Source organism: Caretta caretta, chromosome 7, assembly GCF_965140235.1.
Source record: "Caretta caretta isolate rCarCar2 chromosome 7, rCarCar1.hap1, whole genome shotgun sequence".
NCBI lineage: Eukaryota > Metazoa > Chordata > Testudines > Cheloniidae > Caretta > Caretta caretta.
Window position 1 is genome coordinate 31,812,107 of NC_134212.1, and position 23,996 is coordinate 31,836,102.

The 23,996-nt window shown below is 50.7% G+C and overlaps 1 protein-coding gene and 1 long non-coding RNA gene across 7 annotated transcripts in view; one reads left to right on the top strand and one right to left on the bottom strand.

Annotated features, from left to right (window-relative positions):
• LOC125640019 (solute carrier family 22 member 6-A-like) overlaps positions 1–18,489 on the top strand; it is a 31,249-nt gene extending 12,760 nt beyond the window's left edge. For 3 of the 5 annotated variants that reach the window (XM_075130411.1, XM_048858058.2, XM_048858057.2), the window contains 10 exons: positions 4,360–5,218; positions 11,272–11,375; positions 12,005–12,159; positions 12,743–12,911; positions 13,548–13,671; positions 14,396–14,511; positions 15,166–15,380; positions 15,815–15,923; positions 16,329–16,532; positions 17,557–18,489. In XM_075130411.1, the coding sequence (XP_074986512.1) occupies positions 4,817–5,218; positions 11,272–11,375; positions 12,005–12,159; positions 12,743–12,911; positions 13,548–13,671; positions 14,396–14,511; positions 15,166–15,380; positions 15,815–15,923; positions 16,329–16,532; positions 17,557–17,641 (1,683 nt within the window). In that variant the 5' untranslated portion in view covers positions 4,360–4,816 and the 3' untranslated portion in view covers positions 17,642–18,489. Of the gene's footprint in view, positions 1–3,809; positions 5,219–11,271; positions 11,376–12,004; positions 12,160–12,742; positions 12,912–13,547; positions 13,672–14,395; positions 14,512–15,165; positions 15,381–15,814; positions 15,924–16,328; positions 16,533–17,556 lie in introns of those variants that run through there. The other 2 variants (XM_048858060.2, XM_075130412.1) reach the window with 2 other exon arrangements.
• Positions 18,490–21,660: 3,171 nt separating this feature from the next.
• Positions 21,661–23,895, bottom strand: LOC125640411 (uncharacterized). 2 transcript variants are annotated; one of them, XR_007357775.2, is made up of 3 exons: positions 23,811–23,895; positions 22,986–23,160; positions 21,661–22,111 (listed from the first exon to the last, which is right to left on the bottom strand). It is a non-coding gene; the product is annotated as an uncharacterized LOC125640411 (long non-coding RNA). The 2 variants fall into 2 exon arrangements; XR_012669239.1 differs by lacking the exon at positions 21,661–22,111 and having other exon boundaries at positions 22,810–23,160.
• Positions 23,896–23,996: the final 101 nt, after the last annotated feature.

Below are 23,996 nucleotides of genomic sequence, written 5' to 3' on the forward strand. Positions count from 1 at the left end.
CGACTTGCTCAAATATCTGGACTAGAACAGGGAATGGCAGCGCGATCTCCAGAGTCCTAGGGGAGGGCCCTAGTCATGAGGCTGCATGTCCTCTCCGGAAACTAGCTTAACACTCTGCCAAGTTCCATCTGACCCACTAACTTGCCTGAACCAGCTGGAAAAACACCCCACCATGACACCAATGCATCATGGGTCCTCGACCTTGGTCAGCGAACCTTCACCAGGGTTCTGATTACAGCTCAAAAAAGACGACCCAACAAATTCCAGCCTGGTCCAAAGGGTGGCTGCAGCCAGGAGAGCGGTGTAGGAATGAGGTGGAAGGGAAAAGGTCACGTGAGTCGGCAGGCGGTCATGCATGGCATGAACTAGCGATGGGCTGTGGAGCTGAGAGCTCTGAGGTCTAGGCTTGCCTTTGCCCCAAATTGCCTTGGGCAAGTCATTTCCCTCCCCACCCTGTAAGCTTCACCAGGGCAAGGTCTTTCACCAAGGTCTTGCCTAGACTGGGCAAATCCACTGTGCTGGGCTGATACATGTCATCATGACCAGCACAGCGGGGCTTGAGCTGGGAACCTCCAGAGCTGAATTCACGAGTCGCTACAGGCAGACTTTCCAGCAGATACCTGTAACAGAGCCACCACCCCGGTGAATCACACCTGAGTTATGCTACACTCAGATGGGTGAAAGTGAGGCACCGAGCGAGTGGAATCTACTTGCCCAAGAACACACAGGGAACCGGGCCCAGGTCTCTGTCTTAGCTCAGTGCCTCAACCACAAGACAGGCCTCCTTTGCCCCACAGGAGCCTAATATTCACCTATGCAGCAGCCACCAGGGCTCAGGAGCGACGGTTTTTGCCACATCAGACAGTAGGGGTCGCCCACTTTGTAGATTCTGCTGGTGGAGCACCCTGCAAACACTAGGGGCTCCTTGCATCCCTCCATTCCCTCCACAGCTTCCTGGGTGCCACCATCCCAACCCCCTCTAGTTCAGGGACACACTGCAACTCCCCAGCCCCTTCCTCATGCCCTCCCGGCCGCAGGGCAGGCGCTCTGTGTGCTCCCCCTTCCCCCCATGGCAGGGCCGCTGTGATCAATTTGACTCTGCCACAGGGTACTGGTGAGCTGGCTCTGTGCTGAAAACCTAACCATGTGGCATCAGCCTCTGCATCACCTTAGCTCCTATACCAGTGAATTCAGCAGCTGAACCTTCCGGACCTAGTCAGTTGGCTGCATGGGCTGGGTGGGTATTTCTTCAACTAGCTTGGTGGTCTAGTTGTTACACCAAGGGAAAGTTAAGTAGGGGCCTTCTCACTGTAGGATCTAAGCATTAGGACTCCTGGGTTCTAGTCCCAGCTGTGGGAGGGCAGTGAGGTCTAGTGGTGACAAAGTGGACTGGGAGTCTGGTCTCCTGGTTTTTGTTCTCTGGAAGCCTAGCGGGTTAGAGCAGGGGTGGCTGGAGGTCAGGACTCCTGGGTTTTATTCACTGCGATAGGAGGAGAGAGTGTTCTTTCTGCTCTGCACAGCAGTAAGGAGTTGGCAGATCAGCTCGTCACTGGCCCCATTCTTGCTGTCTAATGCTTGTGCCAAGCTTCAAATAAGCCAGCAACTTACAACATGACGAAATGGTTCAGCCATCGGCAAATCTGCTTTGCTGGCCCTGCCAGGAGAAAGGCTGCTGCTTCCTCCCATCGTAGGCAGGGTCTTTGGGGATGGGGCAGGGGATTTATGCCATAGGGTTCTGCCCCACCCTAACTCCAAATCGAATTCCCCCAGTGCAGCCCCCTTGCAATGAGCTGCAGCTGAGAAGCTGGCCTTCGGCCCCCTCCATAACACAGTGCAGAACGGAGTGGGGTGTCCAAGTTCAGCTAGTTTGGCTTTCTTTGAGTTGGGTTATGACACTGCATTGAGACTTAGGAAATCCGGGTTCAATTGCTAGCTCTGACACATTCTTCCTGTGTGACCTTGGGCAAGTCACTGCATCACTCTGGGCCTCAGTTTCAGCTCATCTGTGAAATGGGGAGAATGATTCTTCCCTTGTCAATTTACAGTGTAAGATCTTTGGCGCAAGGGCTGTTTCTCACCATACATCTGTGCAGCATCTGGCAGGATGGGGCCCTGATTTCTGCCAAGGTCTGCACAGCACCTCGCATGGCAGGGCCCTGATCCTGGCAAAGGTCTGTGCAGCGCCTGGCACGATGGGGCCCTGCTCTCCATCAGGGGGCCTGTGCAGTGCCTGGCCCAACAAGAGCCCTGATCTCTGTTAAGACCTGGGAGCGCTACTGTAACATAAATATCAATGATCGAAGAGGTAGAAGAGGACAAACTGCAGCTGCAATAGGCAATAAAAGAGACCGGTGTGTCTGTTTCCTTCTTACAAAGCACCAGTCACCGACTGGGACAAATCCTGCAGCTCTTACTAAGGCTAAACTCCAAGGCCCAACGTGTTCTTCGTACTAGGACAGGGTCCCTTTAACTAGTGACTAGCAAGTACTTGCCAGTTTAGCAACCCCCAACACTGTCCAAACTCTATTCAGTGTGACCATCTAATCTGGCCCTCGTAGTTGGACCGGCTTTGAATAATGAGGCAGTAGCCATGAAACATTATGTGGTAAATTATCGAGGCTCTGAATAAAGTCAGTTGTCTGTGGCATGCAGCTCTATAGAGATGCATTGATTGGCAGGTCAACCGGTGATGCAGCTGGGAGGTAAATGCCAACATCTTCACGGCCTTTGAATTCGGGGGGGCCAAACCATGGCCCAGTTTTCAGTCGCAGCTGAAGCCAGTGGGAACTGTGGTGGTGCAAAGATAGGTGCTGAGGTACTATGGTGATGAAGGCAGATCAGAACCTCCATAGAACAGAATATGCATAGACCTCGCCCAAGATTGGAGCCCCATTGTGTTTGGTGCTGCACAGACCTTGGCCCCATTTTGTGACACAAAGCGATAGACTGACCCTGCCTCAAAGAGCTCACAGTTTAAACAGATAGCTGGGGTAACTGAGGCACGAGGAGTTTTACATCTGGGATTTTTTCCGGAGTCATGGTCCAGTGCCTTACCCATAACACCATCCTTCCGACACAGAACTAAGGCCATGCAAATATCCCTCCCACCCCCAGGGACTGGCCTATAGTGGGTGTTTTCCCAGGCTAAGGAGTTCAGGCTTTGAATGGAGCAGCTCCACCCCCAGGTCTTGACACACAGTCCCCTGCATCTGTTACCGCCTCTGCTTTTTGTGTAACTACATTTGGCTTTGACCTGTTACCATTGGCTCTGCTGAACCGATGCACTGGTTGACATTCCTAACCAGCAGATGAACAATGGCCTTGTGGGAAAGAACTGGGACCCAGGAGATCCCTTGAGCAAATCACGTAATCGTTCTGTGCCTCAGTTTTCCTGTTTGTAAAATGGGGGAGAATTATCTTTCTTTGGCTGTTTAGACTGAGCTCTTCAGGGCAGGGACTGTCTCTTGCTGTGCACCCATGCAGTGCCTACCACACTGGGGTGGCCTGCAATCTAACTGGGGTCTGTGCAGCGCCTGGCACAAGAGGGGGGTCCTGATCTCAGTCAGGATCCATGGAGCACTCAGCACAAGAGGGGGGTCCTGATCTCGGTCAGGCTCTGTGGAGCATCCTTCATGACTGGAAGGGGTGGGGGTGGAGGGCCCTAATCGCAGGTCACCTGCATCCCAGTCCACTGTCTTACCTGCAGGGCCATCTTAGATTTAATTTTTCCTCCACTTTCCCAGATCAACGTGCTCATGCAGCCGTCTCTGATGGCTGAACCCAGGTAAATGTGTCACAAGACACCCGCAACGCTCCCCAGTGGGAGAAACCAGACCTAGGCACTTTGACCTCTAGAACCCACAGGCCTTTTACCAAGCCACCCAGAGCCCTGGTCGTGTAAAAAGCTTGTACATTTCTGAACACAGTCCCTCCAGCAGAGAGCACTGGTGCATTTCCTTTCTCATCCCCTCTCCAATTCCAGAAGGCTGGCTTCCCCTGACTTTGCTCTGTGGGGATGTCACAATTCTGAGCCCCAAGCCTTAGACTGAACCTGTCCTCCAGCGAGACCCAGTGCACTTTCCTCTGCTGCATTTTTCTCCATTTTCCCCTTTAATTTTTTTCAGCTTTTTTCCCTTTTCATTTGAACTAATCCCTTAAAACAGGAGTATAACTTTAACCAAATGAGCTGATTAAAGCTTATATAATCCTCTCAAAGACCCTTAAATCAGGATCTCTTTGCCGCAAGGGGGAAAACAGGAATCTAGGAAGGTTTCACCCCCCTAGCAAAGGTGCCTAGTGACATTTACAAAGCAGATGACTGATGGTGGATTTTAACAAGCCCTGTTTTGTTTGCCATAGAAGGGACACCGGTTCTGCTGGGCTACATGGAAGATTCACAGACACAGGGACTTTAATCTCAAGCCACAGGTACAAATCCATGGCAGAAGCACCTCGACCAAACTAAAAAGCTCTTTTGCCAGCTCTCCTGTGGATATTTCAGCACTGGGAGCAACTCCGCAGCAGCGTCTTAGGTAGACGCCAAATCTCTCCAGGGCTCCACGGACTCTTCCATCAGCCTTCTAAAGCCCCAGTCTGTTGCACACCAGATTCCCCTTGAGGGGAGTGACCTCTGGACTGCTGGATCTAGGAGCGTGACGTTCAATTACAGAAGGAGTTGCATTAGCTCAGAGGCAGCAGCAGCCCTGTAATCACCTTTTGGGTTTGAGATCCATGCAGCTCTAGAAGTATTTTGGATCCTAGAGTATTTTTTGTAGCCTGGGGTTATTTCTGAGGGCAAGGTGCTTCCAGCGGGACCATGTCTTTCGCCGAATTCTTACACCAGGTGGGCGGCATGGGACGTTTCCAAATTATCCACACAATGTTGCTTACCATCCCCATCGTGCTGATGGCCAGCCACAACCTCCTGCAGAACTTCACCGCCGCCATCCCGGGGCACCACTGCCAAGTCCATATCAATGCCAACAACACCCGCTACGCTAATGCCACCCTGCACCTGGGCTCCCAGGACCTGCTCCAGGTCACCATCCCCATGGACAGGAACCGGCAGCCAGAGAAGTGCCGCCGTTTTGTCACCGCTCAGTGGCAGCTCCTAGACCCCAATGTCACCGAGCCCAATGGAACTCAGCTGGACACAGAGCCCTGCACGGAAGGATGGACCTACGATAGGAGCGTGTTCACCTCCACCATCATTACCGAGGTGAGACATACTCCGCTGCTAGGAACTAGGTGGAATGGGCATGTTGGGGGTACCAGGTGCCATTAATGTCCAGGTGCTCTGGAATCAGAGAGAGGAGGATCGCATACATAACTAGGTAGACAAAGGGATGCGTATGGGACAAAGAGACACAGCGGTTTGTATGGGGACAGAGATACAGCAAAACACAAAATCTTCAATAAGTTATTGGAATGTGTTGGAGACAACTTGTTTCAAAAGGTGAGGAAGTGGCTGGGGGGGAGGGGGGAGCGGTGTCGGCTATTTTAGACTTGATTCTGACTAGCCGAGGAATTGGTTGAGAATCTGAAGACAGAAGGCAATCTGAGCGAAAGTGATCATGAAATGAGAGATTTAGTGATTCTAAGGAAAGGAAGGAGTGAGAGCAGCAGAATGAGGACAATGGACTTCAAAAAAGCCCATTTTAACAAACTCAGAGAACTGGTAGGTGGGGTTCCAGGGGAAGAAAATCTAAGGGTATGTCTACACTACGGAATAAGGTCGAATTTATAGAAGTCGTTTTTTTAGAAATCGGTTTTATATATTCGAGTGTGTGTGTCCCCACAGAAAATGCTCTAAGTGCATTAAGTGCATTAACTTGGCGGAGCGCTTCCACAGTACCGAGGCTAGAGTCGACTTCCGGAGCGTTGCACTGTGGGTAGCTATCCCACAGTTCCCACAGTCTCCGCTGCCCATTGGAATTCTGGGTTGAGATCCCAATGCCTGATGGGGCTAAAACATTGTCGCGGGTGGTTCTGGGTACATATCGTCAGGCCCCCATTCCCTCCCTCCTTCCGTGAAAGCAAGGGCAGACAATCGTTTCGCGCCTTTTTTCCTGAGTTACCTGTGCAGACGCCATACCATGGCAAGCATGGAGCCCGCTCAGGTAACCGTCACCCTATGTCTCCTGGGTGCTGGCAGACGCGGTACGGCTTTGCTACACAGTAGCAGCAACCCCTTGCCTTGTGGCAACAGACGGTACAGTACGACTGGTAGCCGTCATCGTCATGTCCGAGGTGCTCCTGGCCACGTCGGCTGGGAGCGCCTGGACAGACATGGGCGCAGGGACTTAATTTAGAGTGACTTGACCAGGTCATTCTCTTTAGTCCTGCAGTCAGTCCTATTGAACCGTCTTATGGTGAGCAGGCAGGCGATACGGATTGCTAGCAGTCGTACTGTACCATCTTCTGCCAGGCAGGCAAGAGATGAGGATTGCTAGCAGTCGTATTGTACCATCTTCTGCCAAGCAGGCAAGAGATGAGGATGGCTAGCAGTCGTACTGTACCATCTTCTGCCGAGCAGCCATGAGATGTGGATGGCATGCAGTCCTTCTGCACCGTCTGCTGCCAGCCAAAGACGTAAAAGATAGATGGAGTGGATCAAAACAAGAAATAGACCAGATTTGTTCTGTATTCATTTGCTTCCCCCTCTCCCCCGTCTAGGGGACTCATTCTTCTAGGTCACACTGCAGTCACTCACAGAGAAGGTGCAGCGAGGTAAATCTAGCCATGTATCAATCAGAGGCCAGGCTAACCTTCTTGTTCCAATAAGAACGATAACTTAGGTGCACCATTTCTTATTGGAACCCTCCGTGAAGTCCTGCCTGAAATACTCCTTGATGTAAAGACACTCCCTTTGTTGATTTTAGGTCCCTGAAGCCAACCCTGTAAGCCGTGTCCTCAGTCGCCCCTCCCTGCGTCAGAGCAACGGCAAACAATCGGGCATCTGAGAGTGCTGTCCAGAGCGGTCACAATGGAGCACTCTGGGATAGCTCCCGGAGGCCAATACCATCGAATTGTGTCCACAGTACCCCAAATTCGAGCCGGCAAGGTCGATTTAAGCGCTAATCCACTTGTCAGGGGTGGAGTAAGGAAATCGATTTTCAGAGCCCTTTAAGTCGAAATAAAGGGCTTCATTGTGTGGACGGGTGCAGGTTTACATCGATTTAACGCTGCTAAATTCGACCTAAAGTCCTAGTGTAGACCAGGGCTAAGGGAAAAAGGAGTTCAAGAGGGCTGGCCGTTTCTTAGAGACAATATTAAAGGCACAACTGCAAACCATCCTGATACACAGGAAAGACAGTAAGAAAGGTAAGAGGCCAATATGGCCCATCAGGAGATCTTCAATGACCTGAAAATCAAAAAGGAAACCTACAAAAAGTGGAAACATGGACTAATGACTAAGGATGTGTACAAAAGAATAGTGCAAGTATGAAGGGACAAAATCAGAAAGGCTAAGGCACAAAGCAAGTTACACCTAGCAAGGGATATAAAAGGCAATAAGTGAAGATTCTATAAATACATCAGGAGCAAGAGAAAAGCAAAGGAAAATGTAGGTCCTTTACTTAGCAGGGAAGGAGAGCTGCTAATGGATGACATTAAAAAGACTGAAGAGTTTAATGCCCATTTTGCTTCAGTCTTCACTGAAAAGGATAATTGTGACAAGATGTTTAACAGATTTAACATTAAGAACCAGGGGGAAGGAACACAAGCCAGAATAGGGAAAGAACAGATTAAAGAATATTTAGACAAGTTAGATGTATTCAAGTTGGCACAGCCAGATGAAATTCACCCTAGGGTACTTAAGGAACTACCTGCAACAATCTCAAAACCGTAAGTGTTTATCCTTGAGAACTCAAGGAAGATGGGTGAGGTCCCAGAGGACTGGAGAAGGGCAAATGTACCTATTTCTAAAAAGGGGAATAAAGAAGGAATCATAGAATCATAGATCAGTCAGCCCACTACAATACTTGGAAAGATACTGGAACAAATTATTTAACAATCAGTTTGTAAGCACCTAGAGAATAATAGGGTTGTAAGTAATAGCCAACATGGATTTGTCAAGAACAAATCATGACAAACCAACCTAATTTCCTTCTTTGACAGAGTAACTGGCTAGTGGATGGGGGGAAGCAGTATATGTGATAGGTCTTGATTTTAGCAAGGCTTTTGACACAGTCCCACATGACATGCAAATTAGGGAAATGTGGTCTAGATGAAACTACTATAACAGGGGGGTGCATATCTGGCTGAAAGACCATTCTCAGAATAGTAACCAATGGTTCGCTGTCAAATTGGGAGGATGTATCTAGTGGGGTCCCTCAAGTACTATTCGACATTTTCATTTAGTGACTAGGATCATGCAGTGGAGAGTATGTTTATCAAATTCGCAGGTGACACCATGATGGGAGGAGTTGCAAGCACCTTGAAGGGCAGGATTAGAATTCAAAAGGACCTTGATAAGTTGGAGAAATGCCTATGTCACAGGGTGACATCAGTTCTCTAAGAAGGAGCAGGGCCAATGCACCTGTGCTTGGTCAGCGTATAATGATTAGAGGGGGACACCTGGGTGCATCAGGTCTCATCAGTTAGGAAAGGGCGTAGAGAGAGTAGACATGGGAAGCCGCTGCTAGCTCCCTGGGAATAGGGACACAGGCCAGAAGCAGGAAGTTCTGTGGATGGGAGGCCGTGGGAACCTGCTGGGAGAGACCTGCTGAGACAGAGCCAGGGAGCTGCAAGAATCAGGGAATTCCTAAGCGATCCCTGGGAGGGGAGGCAGGGGAAACCTGCTGGGGGGAAAGGGCCTTCCAAGGAGAAAGCCCTGGGAGGTGGTGCTCAGGGAACAGAGCATGGAAGATTCCTGCTGGAACCACTGAAAGGTAAAGGGGAAAAACCCCTGGAAGTAGGGTGACCATATTTCTTAAAGTAAAAACGGGATGGCCCAGAGCTTCCACGAGCTGCTCCCCCTGTTCTCCCCCTGTTCTTCCACGAGCTGCTCCCCCTGTTCACAATTCCCCTGTTCTCCCCTATCCCCCCACGGACAGAGCTCACCAGAGCTGCCCTCCCTATGCCGTCCAGGGCTGAGATGGACTCACTGAGCTCTGTGACACCTGCGGCGGGACTGGGGCTGACCCACCGAGCTCCACGCTGCCCAGGGGGTCAGCTCTGAAGAAGGCAGCACTGCCCGTCAGCAGCAAATTTCTCTGCTCTCCTGCTGGCAGGCAGTGCTGCTTTCAGTTGAGCCCCTGGACAGTAGCCCCCACCCTCCACTCTGCCTTGCAGCCGGGACAAATGCACAGTTTTGGGGGAAAAGTAGGGACGGCCCGGACAGAGCTGAAAAATGTATGTCCCAGTTTGGCCGTGATGGTCCCAGTCACCCTAGCTGGAAGCTGTAGCCCAGGGTGGGCTGAGGAACTGTTTGTGTTGCGTTTGCCCAAAGCCTGGAGAAATAAAAGTGCCTGAGAAGAGACTTCGGGAGCAGCAGTGGGGTCTCTGGGAGCTGGGAAGCAAGGCAGCTTGTTACAGTCTGAAATCAACACAATGAAATTCAGTAAAGGCAAGTGCAAAGTACTGCAGTTAGGAAGGAAAAAAACAATGCACAGCTACAGAAAGAGGACTAACTGGCTAAGCTGTCATACTGCTGGGAATGAGCTGGGGGTTATGGCGGACCACAGACTACAGAACATCACTTCCATGAATCCCAGTGATACTGATCAACACCACAGAAACTCTACAGTCCAAAATTACTCTGAAGGAAGTACAAAGGCCACTGCCTGGCCACATGGCACTGGGCTCTCTCAAGCTACCTGCTGGGAGCTAACATGCCCACAAATGCTTTGCTCTAATGACTGGGGTTCTTGGTAAAAACTGCCGAGAACATATCTGCAGAGATTTTGATTTGTTAGTCTATCCATCCATTTCCTTACGCACCCCTCCATCTACATGTCCTCACAATTCCTGTGGTAACTAAATGTCTGACCCCTTCGTGGCCTCCTCTAGGGCACCCCCACTAAGGTCTCAAGCCTCCGGTCCTCACCTCTATTGGGATGGAGTCCCACAACTCTCTCCCCCCAGAGCAAACTTGCCATTCTTCTTGCAACTCACTGTGATTATCCCTGCAGGCCTGACTTGAATTCAACACCTGCAGCTCTGCTTACCCAGGGCCCTGCCAGCTATCCGAAAGCAAAGTACAATTTATTCAGAACTAAAGCATTACAGAAAACCATACCTTGAAAACAATCAATAGTTTATACATGTGCCTGTCTTATCTGGCAGTCACCCATCGTCCAAATGAGGTAGGAACACAGTACTTCAAACCCTCCCTGTGCCTTTTGGGCACAGCATTATATCACTTCTTGGATCAGGTGAGAATTATCACTTCAGACCTTTCTCAGTCCTCTGTGTGGTCACCTTTGTCAACCAGTTCAAACCAGGTTATGCAATTTCCCCAGGGGCTGAGGCTTCTCCAGACTTGTTTAACCCTGTTACTCACCCAGGAACCTGGAATACCAACCCTAGCCCATACAGATAACGGACAGCATTTATACAGGTGATATAGTAGTGTGAAACACATTCCATGTGTCTGTAATATCTATCCCCAGACACACCCATCATCTATCACCATACAAACCCCTCTCTGTTTCTCGTAGGCCTATTACCATGGTGTTTGTTACTGTAATTGCTTTTGCAAAATCAGCATCACCAGTGCATCTTTTGGGAGGGGAGAATGGTCAGGGCAGGGATGGCAGCCAGGGAAAAGAACCCCTGGGCTGCTCCACATATGTGCTGCTTCCCACAGCCCCTGGGAGGAAGAGAATAGCCAGAGTGCCGTGCATTCTGGCCAGGTGCCCATTCTTCCCCTGCATCAGCCCTTATTCCAGCTCCACACCAGCCAAGGAGGCATCCAGGTCAGTGGGGATTCCTAGGAGGCCACACCACTCACTTTAAGGCTCCTTTATGTTGCCAGAGAGGCACAGAGGGGCCTAAGCATGAGTGAGAATCAGCCCCAGTGATTCCAGTGGGAGTTGCTCCAGGGTAATGAGAACAGGACACCCGTGACTGTGTTGCACAACCACAGCATGTGTAATGACAGCAACCACTGGTGTACATAGACACCAGGCACCTCGGACACTTTGTGAGTTCACAGCGCACTGGCTGTGACTTGTTGCAATGCTCCAGTGCTTTAGGATCTGACCACCATCCACTGGGCCTCTGCAGAAATTACTGACTTGCTCTCTGTCTCCCTTCCCCCACTTGCAGTGGGACCTGGTGTGTAACTTGCGGAAGTTCCGGCAGATGGCGCAGTCAATCTACATGGCTGGGGTGCTGCTGGGAGCACTCGTGCTAGGCGGTCTCTCTGACAGGTAAGCTGACCTGGGCAGCACAGGGCAGGGACTCAGGAAACCTGCGTTCTATTCCCTGCTCTGCTGTGTGACCTGGGGCAAGTCCCTCCCTCTCTCTCTGCCCCACTTTTCCTTTTGGTACTCTGTCTGTTTGGGGCAAGCTCTCTGGGATGGTCTCTCACTTCAGCTCTGGGCAGTGTCCAGCACAATGGGGCCCTGATCTCAGTCAGGGGCGGAGCAGCGCCTGGCACAATGGAGCTTTGGTCTCACTGTGGGTCTGTGCAGCACCTGGCACAATGGAGCCCCAGTTTCATTTGGGACCTCCGGTCCTAGTGAATTAGCCCAATGATCTGTGTTATACAAAAGTCAGACTGGACAATCTAATGCTCCCATCTAGCCTTAAAATCTGTCAACCATCACTCCACATTGTCCCCATCTTGTTCATGGTCTGTCGTCCATGGCAACCTAGCTGGACATGCCATTGGAAGCCAATGGTCCTATCAGCCCCAAGAATCACCTCCTCTCCAATCACATCATAGCCCATTTGACCCACAGCTGAGCCCTGACCAGCTCAATGCCTGTTACTTATTCCCTTCTCTGTTAACTCAATGCCTGTTACTTATTCCCTTCTCTGTCCCTCTTTGCCATAGGTTTGGACGCAAGGCAATGCTGATCTGGTCCTTTCTGCAGCTGGCTGTCATGGGAACCTGCACGGCCTTCTCCCCCAGTTACATCTCCTACTGTGTCTTCCGCTTCCTGGGTGGGATGGCGCTATCTGGCTTTGGGCTCAGCATCGCTTGCCTGAGTAAGCCCTGCCTGTTTAGCAGCTAGGTCTCAAGTGTCTCACCTCAACCCATAACAGATACTGTGACTGATGTACTAAAAGGTGCAATACCACCTGCTGGCACTGGGGATCTCCTGGGGGCTCAGTACACCTGCATGACCCAGGGGCCTGCAGGTAGCAAAGGGAGGAAGTGCAGAGCATGGAAGCAGGCTCCCATGGGGCTATTTCAGTTCAGGGTATTGGGCTGTTTGTACATTCTCCTTGCTACCACCTGCTGCCACTGGGCTATGGGCTGAAGCAGCTCCAGCCTCACAGGGTTGTAATACCATCTACTACCACTGGGGGAGCTGCAGCACTGGAGGCTGCAATATCCCTGGCTATCACTGGGGGTCTGAAGGTAGCAGGGGCAAGAGTTGCTTTCTCCAGCATGGCTATTTCAGCTCGAAGTACAGAGCTGTTTTCACATTCCCTCTGCTGCCTCTTCTCTGTTGCAGCCCTGCAGGGTGCAGTAACATGTGGTGCCAGTGGGTCCAAGGAGAGTCAGGGCTAGCAGTATCCTCGTCACTGCCCATGGGCAGGTTAAACAAGGTTCCTTTCCTTGCAGTTGTGGAGTGGATCCCCACTCAGTTCCGCACCATCACCATTGCCATCACAGGATTCATCTATACCCTGGGCCAGATCCTGCTGGCGGGCTTGGCATATGGCATCCCCAACTGGCGCTGGCTCCAGCTGACTGTCTCTTTGCCTTTCTTCTTCTTCCTCATCTATTCCTGGTACGTGTCTCTGGAGAGCTCTCCTTCTAGGCGCAAGTGCTGTCCTCTTTCCTTGTGGTTGTTAGCAGACAGGATGGGGAGCAGTGTCTAGTGGTTAGAGCTAGGAGTCAGGACTCCTGGATTCTATTCTCAGCTCTCAGAGAAGCAGAATTACAGCAGGGAACTAGGAGTCAGGCATTTGGGTTTCAAGAGGATGGTGCACAGAACTCCTGGGTTCTGTTCCTGGCTCTGCTGCTGACTCCCTGGGCAAGTTCCTGCTCCTGTCTGTGCCTCATTTCCCCCCTCTGTAACACAGATAATTATCTTGTGCTGCATTATTTCAGCTGATCCTGCTTTGAGGACCCCATCGAAGTTGTGGGTCACATCACTGACCTTTCAGAGTAGCAGCCATGTTAGTCTGTATCTGCAAAAAGAAAAGGAGTACTTGTGGCACCTTAGAGACCAACAAATTTATTTGAGCATAAGCTTTTGTGAGCTACAGCTCACTTCATGGGATGCATCCGATGAAGTGAGCTGTAGCTCATGAAAGCTTATGCTCAAATAAATTTGTTCGTCTCTAAGGTGTCACAAGTACTCCTTTTCTTATCATTGACCTTGGTTCTGCAAGAGAAACATTTGACTATCCTTTTTCAACAGGTGGTTCGCAGAATCTGCCCGCTGGCTGGTTCTGGCAGGTAAAGCTGACAGAGCAGTGAAGGTGCTTCAAAGGGTCGCCAGAGTGAATGGGAAACGGGAAGAAGGGGAGAAGATTACCACAGAGGTAAAGAGACCCAATGGAGTCTTTAATGAAGGGCTTGCTCCTCAGGTGGTCTAAATGGACACAACTCCACTGGAGTCATTCATTTACACCAGCTGAGGATCAGGCCATTTAACCTTTTAATCTATCAGAGGACACAGAACTAGGGCCTGTCCCACCAGATTTCTAGCACTGGGCAAAGGAGATTGAATAAAGCCTGATTTCAACAGAGAGCTGGCCCAGCTCTAGCTTCCTCCCTTGCTCCAAAGAGATGTTAACTTAGTCCCCTGTGGATATTTGTCTATGTTATAAAACCAGCACATCATTTCACACGATTGGTAGTCTGGGCTCAAAGGAGGCCCAGGGCTGGGATAGCAGCTAGGGCTGTGGGTCAGGATTGAGGGGCACTGGCAGAGTGAGTGGGGGGTAGGGTTCAAATAGCTGGGTGGGGGAGGGAAAGAGCTGTATAATTGAGCACTGATCTTAGTTGTGGCCTCTTGGTGCTACCATAATATTACTAATAGTATCAATAATATCAGGCCTGTATGGTCAATACATGTGGACTCTATATCCAATCATAAGTAGGTCTTGTTGAATTGAAACCTGAGGTCCATGAGAGTTTGCCTCAGTAAGGAATGACTAGCTACCATTTGCCGAAGCAAGGAGCCATTTGCAGGTCCTGTGTCATCACAGCTGAATCCATGGGGTTGTCATGGGCTTCCCGACTGACCTTTTTGTTCCCTACTAGATCCTAAATTCCAAAATGCAGAAGGAACTGTCAATGGTGAAGTCATCCTACACTGTCTTGGATCTGGTACGCACACCTGCCATACGCCGGATATTCTGCTGCCTCTCAGTTGTGTGGTAAGAGCACTCCTTCTCTTCGTCCCTGATCCTAAATCTGGATCCAAATTAGGTTTGGCAGACCCACTCTTGATTTGAATTCTAATCCTGCCCTTCAAAGTGCTTGCAACCCCTTCCATCATGGTATCGCCTACAAATCGATACTTAGTCCATTTCCAAGCATAGATAATCCACAGATTTTGGACATTTGTCTGCCTAAGGGTTATTCATCCATGCTTCAATCCATCCCTAGACATACTCAGTCTGTCTGTCTACCTTATGTGTCTATCTAGCTCTTATCTTCCAGTCTGTCAGGTTCTTATCAGGTCTGTGGGTTTTCTCTCTAAAGCTGGTGCATTTTAGGGCCCTTTGTGTGTCCATTCAATCCTGGGCATCCCTGCTTTGAATAATGCCCCCCACACTGTGTTACATCACTGCACACACCAACCAGAGCACCCACAAGTGTAACACTAAAATTTCCCCTGGCCAACTCTATCTTGGGGAGGGAGGGCCTTGTGGCTGTTCACAGGGCTGGCACAAGGGCCTAGATAGTGCTAAAGTCCCATCTAGATTGGGCTTAAATTGTGACTAGGCCTGGAGCTAAATCTCACCGGGCTGCACACTCAACAGGACTCTCACTCATCTCTTTGCCTCCCTCTCTATGGTGAACGGCAGGTTCTCGACCAGTTTCTCCTATTATGGGCTGGCCATGGATCTGCAGAACTTTGGCGTCAGTATCTACGTGATCCAGTTGATTTTTGGAGCTGTTGACTTCCCGGCCAAAGTGTTGGTCACCATCTCCATGTCCTACATTGGGCGCAGGATCACGCTCTCAGCCTTCCTCTTCCTGGCTGGGCTTGTCATCATTGCCAACATCTTTGTGCCCAGAGGTGGGTTTGGTCCAGTCCACATACGACAATGCTTAGCGCGTAACCTCCAAGAAATGTCAATGAGTCTAAAGTAACTCAAACAAAGAGTAATTGACTCCCTCAGTCATACCTAACCACCTATCTATCTCCATACACAGCCACCTATCTGAATAGTCCTGAGGTAGGCGCGAGTGAGGTCAGAGCGGAAGAGGACAAAACAATCAAGATGAGAGATGGAGGAGATTCTTACCCATGGGAGAGAGGGGAAAGGCTGGGTCTTGGAGAAGTGACGAAGGAAGAAAGAGCAGGGTTGGGGATATGCCAGGTGAAACAGGGCAGAGGAGAGAGGCTGCCAAGGTTACAGTGCTGGGATGCAGAATGGAAGGGAGGCAAGGGAGAGCTCGGAGTTTGCAACAGGGTTCTAGCCCTGGATTCTCCTTGTCCCCTCTTTGCAGAGCTGCAAATAGTCCGCACATCACTGGCTGTGATTGGGAAGGGATGTCTTTCGGCCACCTTCAACTGCGTGTTTCTATTCACAACTGAGCTCTACCCCACACCGATCAGGTAAGATGCTGTATTTCCAGCTGACCCCTACTGAGCCCTGCACCCCATTCCTTGCAGCACAGTGCCCCCTAGCATGGCACTGCAGCATTGGAGTCAGCACTGACTGAGAGGGGAGAGTATACCCCTAGTGAGCCCACACCCTGCCTCCTGCAGCACAGCGCCCCCTCGTGCCATGCTGGGACACGGGGGTCTGCACTGGCTGTGAGAAGACAGCATATCCTACTGAGCCCTCACCCTGCTCCCGGCAGCACAGCGCCCCCTAGTGCCATGCTGGGGTCAGCACTGTGAAGGGTGAGCAGCACATCCTGCTGTGTCACTGTTTAGCATTCCCACCCAGCAGTTCTGCACTCCCAGTACTGAGCTGACCCTTCTCTGTTCTGGATGGTTATTTCCCTGCAACGCCAGGCAGACCGGACTGGGCTTTGGCAGCACCATGGCCCGGGTAGGAGGTATTGTGGCTCCCTTGGCCAAGATGTTGGATGAATACTTCTCCTTCCTGCCGCCAATCGTCTACGGTGCTGCCCCAATCATCTCTGGCATTGCGGCCACCTTCCTCCCGGAGACTCTCAACCAACCACTGCCAGACACTGTGGAGGAGGTGGAGAGCAGGTTGGTCTGATGGAAGGTCTCCCCGCTCTTCCTGTCTGACTCTGGCACCTGCGGCCAAGACAGGGTTTGGGCTCCAAAGGCCAAAACACTCAGCTGGTGCTTGGGATCAGCCCTGTCCGCCCCGCAGCCAGCCAGACAAATTGTGCAGAGAGTTGTTATTATTTGTATGACTGTGGCACCCAGGTGTCCAATCATGGCCCTGGACCCTGTTGTGCTAGGTGCTGTACAAAGGGTTTCCTGATATCCTCTATCCACTGACTGATTCCAGTGAGTAGAAAGAGACTGGGCTTGTATGTCAAAAGATAGATAGCTATCCAGGCTCCCATCAGACCAGGCGCTGCACAGACCCCATCCAAGGTTGGGGCCCCTGTTGTGCTGGGCACTGTATAAACGCACAGTGAGACAGATTTGTCCTGAAGATCTGACAGTCTAAATCTGTGACAGTCCAAAATGTGGGGTGTGCCAGAGGAACATTTGTGGGGGGCGGCAGGGCCTGGGCCAGCTTCCGGGGGAGCAGGGAGGGAGTGCCACCCAGCCCAACTCTGCTCCCAACTTTTGCCTGGCCCCGGCCCCAGCCTCAGCCCCTGTCCACGGCTCCGTTCCTAGCCTCAGACGTGCCCCCAGCTGGGGACCCCCTTACCCCTCTCTATGTCCCCCCTCACCCCTCAGAACTGCGGTCCTGCTCCCAGTCCCAGCTCAGGGTGTGTGTGCACAGACAGGGGTAAGAGAGGGTGCAACAATGAAAAGTTTGGGGACCACTGGTCTAAATGGACAATGCAGGGAGTGGGGGAAACAGAAGTTGCCCAGTGTCACAGTAGGTCAATAGCAGTCTCCAGCCAGAGCACCAACCACTAGACCACAGGGTTTTTGAGTGGTATAATGCCCTTGTATTGTTCCTCTAGTGAAGTTCAGCCCTGGTGACTAATGTCTGAGCCTCATTTTAGTATTCAGACTGGCTGAAAAATAACTTATGCCTGTTTTGCCTCTCTGCTTCATTGGTATTTCCCCCCTTCTTTCATCAAAGGTCCCGAATGAAGAGGGGTGAAGACACCAAAGAGAAGATTCCCCTTCAGAACCAGGAGAAAGTTCTGCTCAGAGAGACTTGCTGATGGCACTCGGCCCCAGATGCCTTCGGGATCCATTGGGGTGGGGGGGTCGCAGCTGCTCAGTTTCAAATATTCCGTCATCCAATTACACACGACTCTCACAGGTAACAACTTGTCCCTTGAGACCCACACACAGGGCAGGTTTTTGCACACAAGGATTCAGGGGGGAAAGGGGTTAAATCTGCACCACAGCTTCGGCGAAGTGTTGCAAGAGAAACCTACTGGGAAAGGAATGTGCGGGCTGATTCAAAGCTCTCAGGGGCAGGCAGGAACCCTCCACCCCCAGGGCTAACCAAAGCTCTGAGCATGCCAAGGAGCACAGCGATGCCCTTTATCTCCACGGTGACATCAGCTTTCTGTAATGCAACCTGTTCCCCCGCTGCTTTGAAAGGAGTCCGGGACAAACTCTGAACCATGCATTTCTGAATGCTCAGCAACCACACAGCTGCACAGGGAATGGAACCAGGGGCTAATGTAACTCAGCACCGACACGGATATCATTATACTGTGTTATCTGGCTGATGTACAGCAGCACTGCCGGCTGCCACTGAGGCATGTCCTGATGGCGCAGGACACCTGACCACTACTGGGGGGCTGCAGATAGCAGAGGGAGGAGGCATAGAACAGGAGATACAGACTCCAGTGGGATATGACATGCTCCCTGCTGCTCTCAGAGGCTGCTCTGCACCTGCCTGTCACAAGAGGGGGATAAAGATTATAGACCCCACTGGAAATACAGCAGGGATGGATCTGTCCCAAAGCTTGTGTTTCAGCCTGTGCACTGGAGAAAACAAGTCGTTGTATAGTGGGGAGCAAACATGGCCCTATAATAAACACACAGTCATTTCACAGCACAGTGTCTTGTGATGACTTAACCTCTGAGCCCAGGGCTGGTCCAGTGAGATGCAACAGATTGGGGGGAAATACACGCAACAGTGCATGTGAGCCTGTCTGCCCCCTAGTGTCTTCCTCTTGCAACTACAACAGCATGCTGAGCTGTTTTAGCTCAAACAGTAGTAACAATAATGTGCTTTTTATTAGCAGAGCTCAAAGTGCTTTACAAAGGAAGGGAGTATCATTATCCCTGTTTAAAGGTGGGGAAACTGAGGCACAGAGCAGGGAAACTGACTTACTGAAGATCACCCAGCAGCAGAGCCAGGTCTTCTAAGCCACAGGGCAACGCTCAGTCCTCTAGGTCACGTGGCACTGGGCATCAGTGGTTCGACTGGCTGCTTCCAGCTGCCTCCTCCATGTCTGCCCCATTCTCCTGTCTCTAGAAACCCATAATGCTCAATCCCCATAGCTGTTAATTGCAAATACTTTCCTCATTGTGAGCCCTGTGGCAAGAAAGCTCCATAGATGGAGAAGTTGTGAGGTGAAGCTTTCTCTGTAGTGCTGTTCCCCTCGGCCCCAGTGGTTTGCCAATATTCAGGGCCTTGTAGGGTTGTTTCCATTAGCAGGAGAAATTGATGATTCAGACAGGTATGTTCTGGGTAGGTTTTCATAGATTCACAGAGTTTGAAGTCAGAAGGGCCCATTATATAATCTAGTCTGATTACCTGTACTGAGCCCAATAACTTGCGTTTGGCTAAAGCATCTTCCAGCAAGGCAGCCAGTTTGGATTTGGAGACATCAAGTGATGGAGAATCCACCATTCACCTCAGGAGTTTGTTCCAATGGCTAATCATTCACACTGGGAAACACTGTTGCCTCCAATTGGAATGTGTCTGGCTTTAACTTCCAGTCATTGGTTCTTGTTCTGCCTTTCCCAGTAGGCTAAAAAGCCCTTTAGTACCTGGGATTTTCTCCCATGAAGGTCCTTGTACACGGTGGTCAAGTCACCTCTCAATCTTCTTTTCCTTGAGAAGCTAAACAGAATGAGCTGCCCAGGTCTCTCACTGTCAGGCATTTTCTCCAGCCCTCAAATCGTTTTTCTGGCTCTCAGCTGCACCCTTGCCAATTTTTCAACATCCTTTCAAGAATGTGAGCACCAGAACTGGATGCAGTATTCCACTCTGGGTCTCACCAATGCCTTATACAGAGGTAAAAATCTCCTCCCTGCTCCTACTCACTACTCCCCTGTTTATACAACTAAGGATCGCATCGCACTGGGAGCTCATGATATAATCTAGTTTAGGGGTCTCAAACATGTGGCCCATGGAGTTATTTCCTGCGGCCCGCCATACCTCCCCTTTCCCCCTGCCCCGTGCGCCACACCCCCGATCCTCCGCCTACCTTCCAGAGCTTCCCACCGACAAACAGCTGTTTGGCAGTGCTTAGGACTTTCCGGGAGCGAGGGGGAAGGAGCGGGGATGTGGCGCGCCCAAGGGAGAAGGCGGAGAAGAGGCAGGTCTGGGATGGGGATTTGGGGAAGGGGTTGGAATAGGGGCAGGGAGGGGGGCGGAGTTGGGGTGGGGACTGTGGGGAACGGGTTGGAATGGGGGTGGGGAAGGGGTGGAAAGAGGCAGGGCAGGGGCAGGGCCTCATGGAAGGGGTGGTGTGGGGGCAGGGCCAGGGGCAGAGGGGGGCGCTTTTGTATCTTTGTATGAAAAGGTGTCAGTGATGTGGTCCTCGGGCCAATGTACTAGTCTTCATGTGGCCTTTGTGGTGATTTGAGTTTGAATCCCTGATCTAGTTTATTCACAAAGAATGCACACACAATCCTGTTTCCCCAAACACAGAAGAAAATAACAACAGCCAACAGTTTCTCGGCTCAGAAATCCCCAAGTCTGCCCCACCAACAGGCTCTGTGCCCAAGAAGCCCTGCCTCTCTGCCTCCTCTCAAGCTCCCACAACTGCTTCTGGCTTCCTGCCTCCAGCACACACAGGCTGCAAAACCATCCTCCTAGCCCGTGTGTCTGCAATCTGGGAAACCCCTCAGCAGGCAGGGCTTAGCCCTGAGCTCCCAGAGGGGGTCACTTCATTCTTTGTAGCTGGTGCTACTGTATAAAGGGGCTTAATTGCTTCTTCCACAAATTGAAACAGTGCTTGGCACACCCATCAGCTTTAGCAAAGTCTGTGATTATTGTTCAGGAGTTCTCAAATTTCATTACACCGCAACCCGAGGAGAGGGGACCGAAGCCTGAGCCTGCCTGAGCCCCACCACTCTGGGCTGGAGGACCAAAGCCAAAGCCCAAGGGCTTCAGCACTGGGAAGTTGGGCTTGGGCTTCTGCTTCAGCGTCGGGCCCCAGCAAGTCTAACGCCAGACCTGGTGACCCCATTAAAATGGGGTCGTGACCCACAGTTTGAGAACCCCATATCTTTGGTTTTAATGCACCTTGAAACTACAGTTGACTCTTATTTGTAAATAAAGATCTCTTAGGAAGAGAGGCTGTTAAATTGTTGTTGTTGGGTTCATACAGAACTATGCTCAACTTTTGTAAATTGATTTTAGTTAGAATATTAGACTGGGATTTTTCCATTTACCAGTCAGGCAGCCCCCCCGAACCAGTAAAGGACAGTGTGAGAAAAAAGGACTCACTTGATGGCTGTTGTTAATAATCCCTAGTTCGTGCCTAGCGCTTTGCATCCATAGTTCTCAAAGTGCTTCACAAAGGAGGTCAGGGCTGTTATCCCAGATTTACAGGTGGGGGTGGGGGGTGGGAGAGTGGTTTAACTTGTCCCAGTAGCCCTTTTCAAAACAAAACGTTTTGTTTTCAGTTTCTAAATGGCTGTCTTGCGTTTTTTATTTCTACTGGGAAAAAAAAAAAGACAAAAAAGGTGGAAATTGAAAGACACGTTTTCAGTCACCTGGCTGGAATTTTTTCTTAGGTTTATCGGTCCGTAAACTTTTTGGACATTGCAATTTTTTTGTCCAAACGCGAGATGGGAAAAAATTTCAAAATTGTGACGCTTCAGGAGGGAGGAGGAAAAACTTTCCCCGTCCAGCTCTACCCCCAGCCCCACATCTGCCCCTTTGCCAGCCCAGCAATGAATTATGCACCGTCCCAAACCCCACAGCAATTCTGCCCCCCAGCCCCATCTCTGCTCCCCCCGCAGCTGCAGGGGTTCTTCACCCCCCTTTCCCAGGCCTAGAAGGGGCAGCTGCAGTGAGGTTCCCCTGGCCCCTTTCCAGGCCAGGTGTTGCTGGAGGGAGAAAGGAGGGGGGAGGAGCAGGAGAGCCATCCCATTGTTCTGGGGAGAGGAGGTTCTTGGACTGTGCTCAGGACTGTGAGTCGCCCTGTTACCCCTGCCTCCAACGAAAGGGTGTTCCCTGTGGAAGCTGGGTGTCAGCTCCCTCCCTCACGCACTGGCCTCTGGGCAATGCCAGCCCTAACCTGGCCTTGCAGGGTACCAATCGTTGCACCCCAATCCCCGAGTCCCTTCAAATCGTTCCCCTGCGAGATCCAGCTCCTGCCACTGGCTACTCCCAGCAATCCCAGCACCTCTGCCCCCAACGGTGCGGTGGGCCCCAGGGTATCAGTTGTACCTGAAACCACTGCTCCTGCAAGCCACACAGCACTGGCCAGCACCTACAGGGAAACACAGAAACAAGAGAAAGGGGTGGAAATTGGTGGGGGAGGACGAAGAGAGGGGCCAGGCCCTGGTTTGCAGGGGGGAGGAGGAAGAGAGGGGCTTGGCCATGGTTTGCAGGACGGGGCAGGAGGCATAAGTGCTGGAACTAGAGCTGTGGAGGGTGCTGCAGCACCCTTTGGCTTGAAGTGGTTTTCATCATATCCAGGGTTTACAGTTTGGTTCGATGGCTCTCAGCACCCCCACCGTAGAAATTGTTACAGTGCCCCTGGGGGGAGGAGGAAGAAAGGGGCTGGGCCACGGTTTGCACTCAGTAGCTGCTCCTGCAGTAGCCTCCGCTCCTACTTCCCTCCCCGTGACAGCCGCCGTTGATTCTGCAGTGCAGATGGCAGAGCTGCCTCTGAGTCTGCCCGGGTCAGACAGGGGCCTTCAGAGAGCTGTGGGGCAGGGCACAGACCTGCTATGTGAGCTCACATTGCCCTGCTCAACCCCACAGAACAGAACTGCCCCCCTTCTGCTGAGCTCCTCAGCTTTTCCCTCCCCCCAGGAAACAGACGACATGACCCAAAAGAAATATCTGTCCATCCATCTATCCCCCCACACATCCCCCATCCCTATATGTATCAATCTATCTGTGCCAGTCATTGGTACCTGGGAACCAAGACAAACAACAACCCATAACGCACCAGTCTTAGGATCATATCTCATTTCCTTTTTACTCAGATATTATCCTTCATTAAACCTCCCCAAATGACTTGATTGAGACCCCTAGCACTTGAACTGCAAGGCATAAGTGGCAGCATGTAACAAACAAAGGACACCTCCACTAAGCCAATCAGCCAACTAGGTTGACTCTGGCAGTACTGGACATACCAAGCAACTCATCAGGCATCAAAACTACACCACAGCAAGAAGAGCCTTGTGACGAAGAATGGCCTCAGAGTTAATGCATAGGATGAGGAACCACGAATTCAGGGCTCCATCCCCAGTTCTGTCGCAGACACTTGGGCAAGTCATTTCGGCTCTCCTTGTGCCTCAGTTTCTCCATCTGTAAAAGGAAGATAATGATAGAGCAGGGCAGGTTTTCCATCCAGAGAAAATTAATTAAAATAAATAAATAAAAATATTTCCAGCCTGGAATCAGGATGAAAAGTTGACATCTCAAAATATTTCAAAATTAAAAAAAAATAAATAAAAAATTTTGGTCTGGTCAGTCGAAACATTTTGTTTATCTTTCAACCATTTTGTATTTTCCAAACATTTTTTACTATAATTAGCTCAAATTTCTAAACAAAAAGTCATTTTACACTGAAAAACTGAAATTTGTCATCTCCAACTTTTCATCTTCAAATCTTTTTTCTTATGATGTTTTAGAGTCAAGACATTTGTCAAAAATGACACTTTCCTGCAGAACATTTCCTGCAAAGACCTGTTGCTAAAAATTTTCAGACCAGCGCTAATTACAACCCTCCCTTTGGTCTGTCTTGTCTATTTAGACTGTAAGCTCTTTGGGACTGGGATGTCTCACACTAAGGGGTTGTACAATCCCTGGCAACAGTCTCAGCTGCGTCTATCCAGGTGGTATTTTAAGAATAGTGACAACTCAGGACAGAGGCGGGATTGTGGTATCTCAGCTAAATCTGGATCCTTTTTCGTTTAAGTTAATTTCTAGCCCTGTGGTGTGAATAATATACTCACCCAAAGGCAATCTGGTTTAACAGCTTGGATCAGTGTGTTTGTCACCTCTGCACTGGAAGCATTTGGCGCGGTATCTAGCACATTGCTTTCAGACTTTTTCTTTTTTGGACTTAATCCATGCAAAACAAAGTACAATTTTAACCAAGTGACCTGGTTAAGGCCTTATATAACCCTCCGAGGAATATA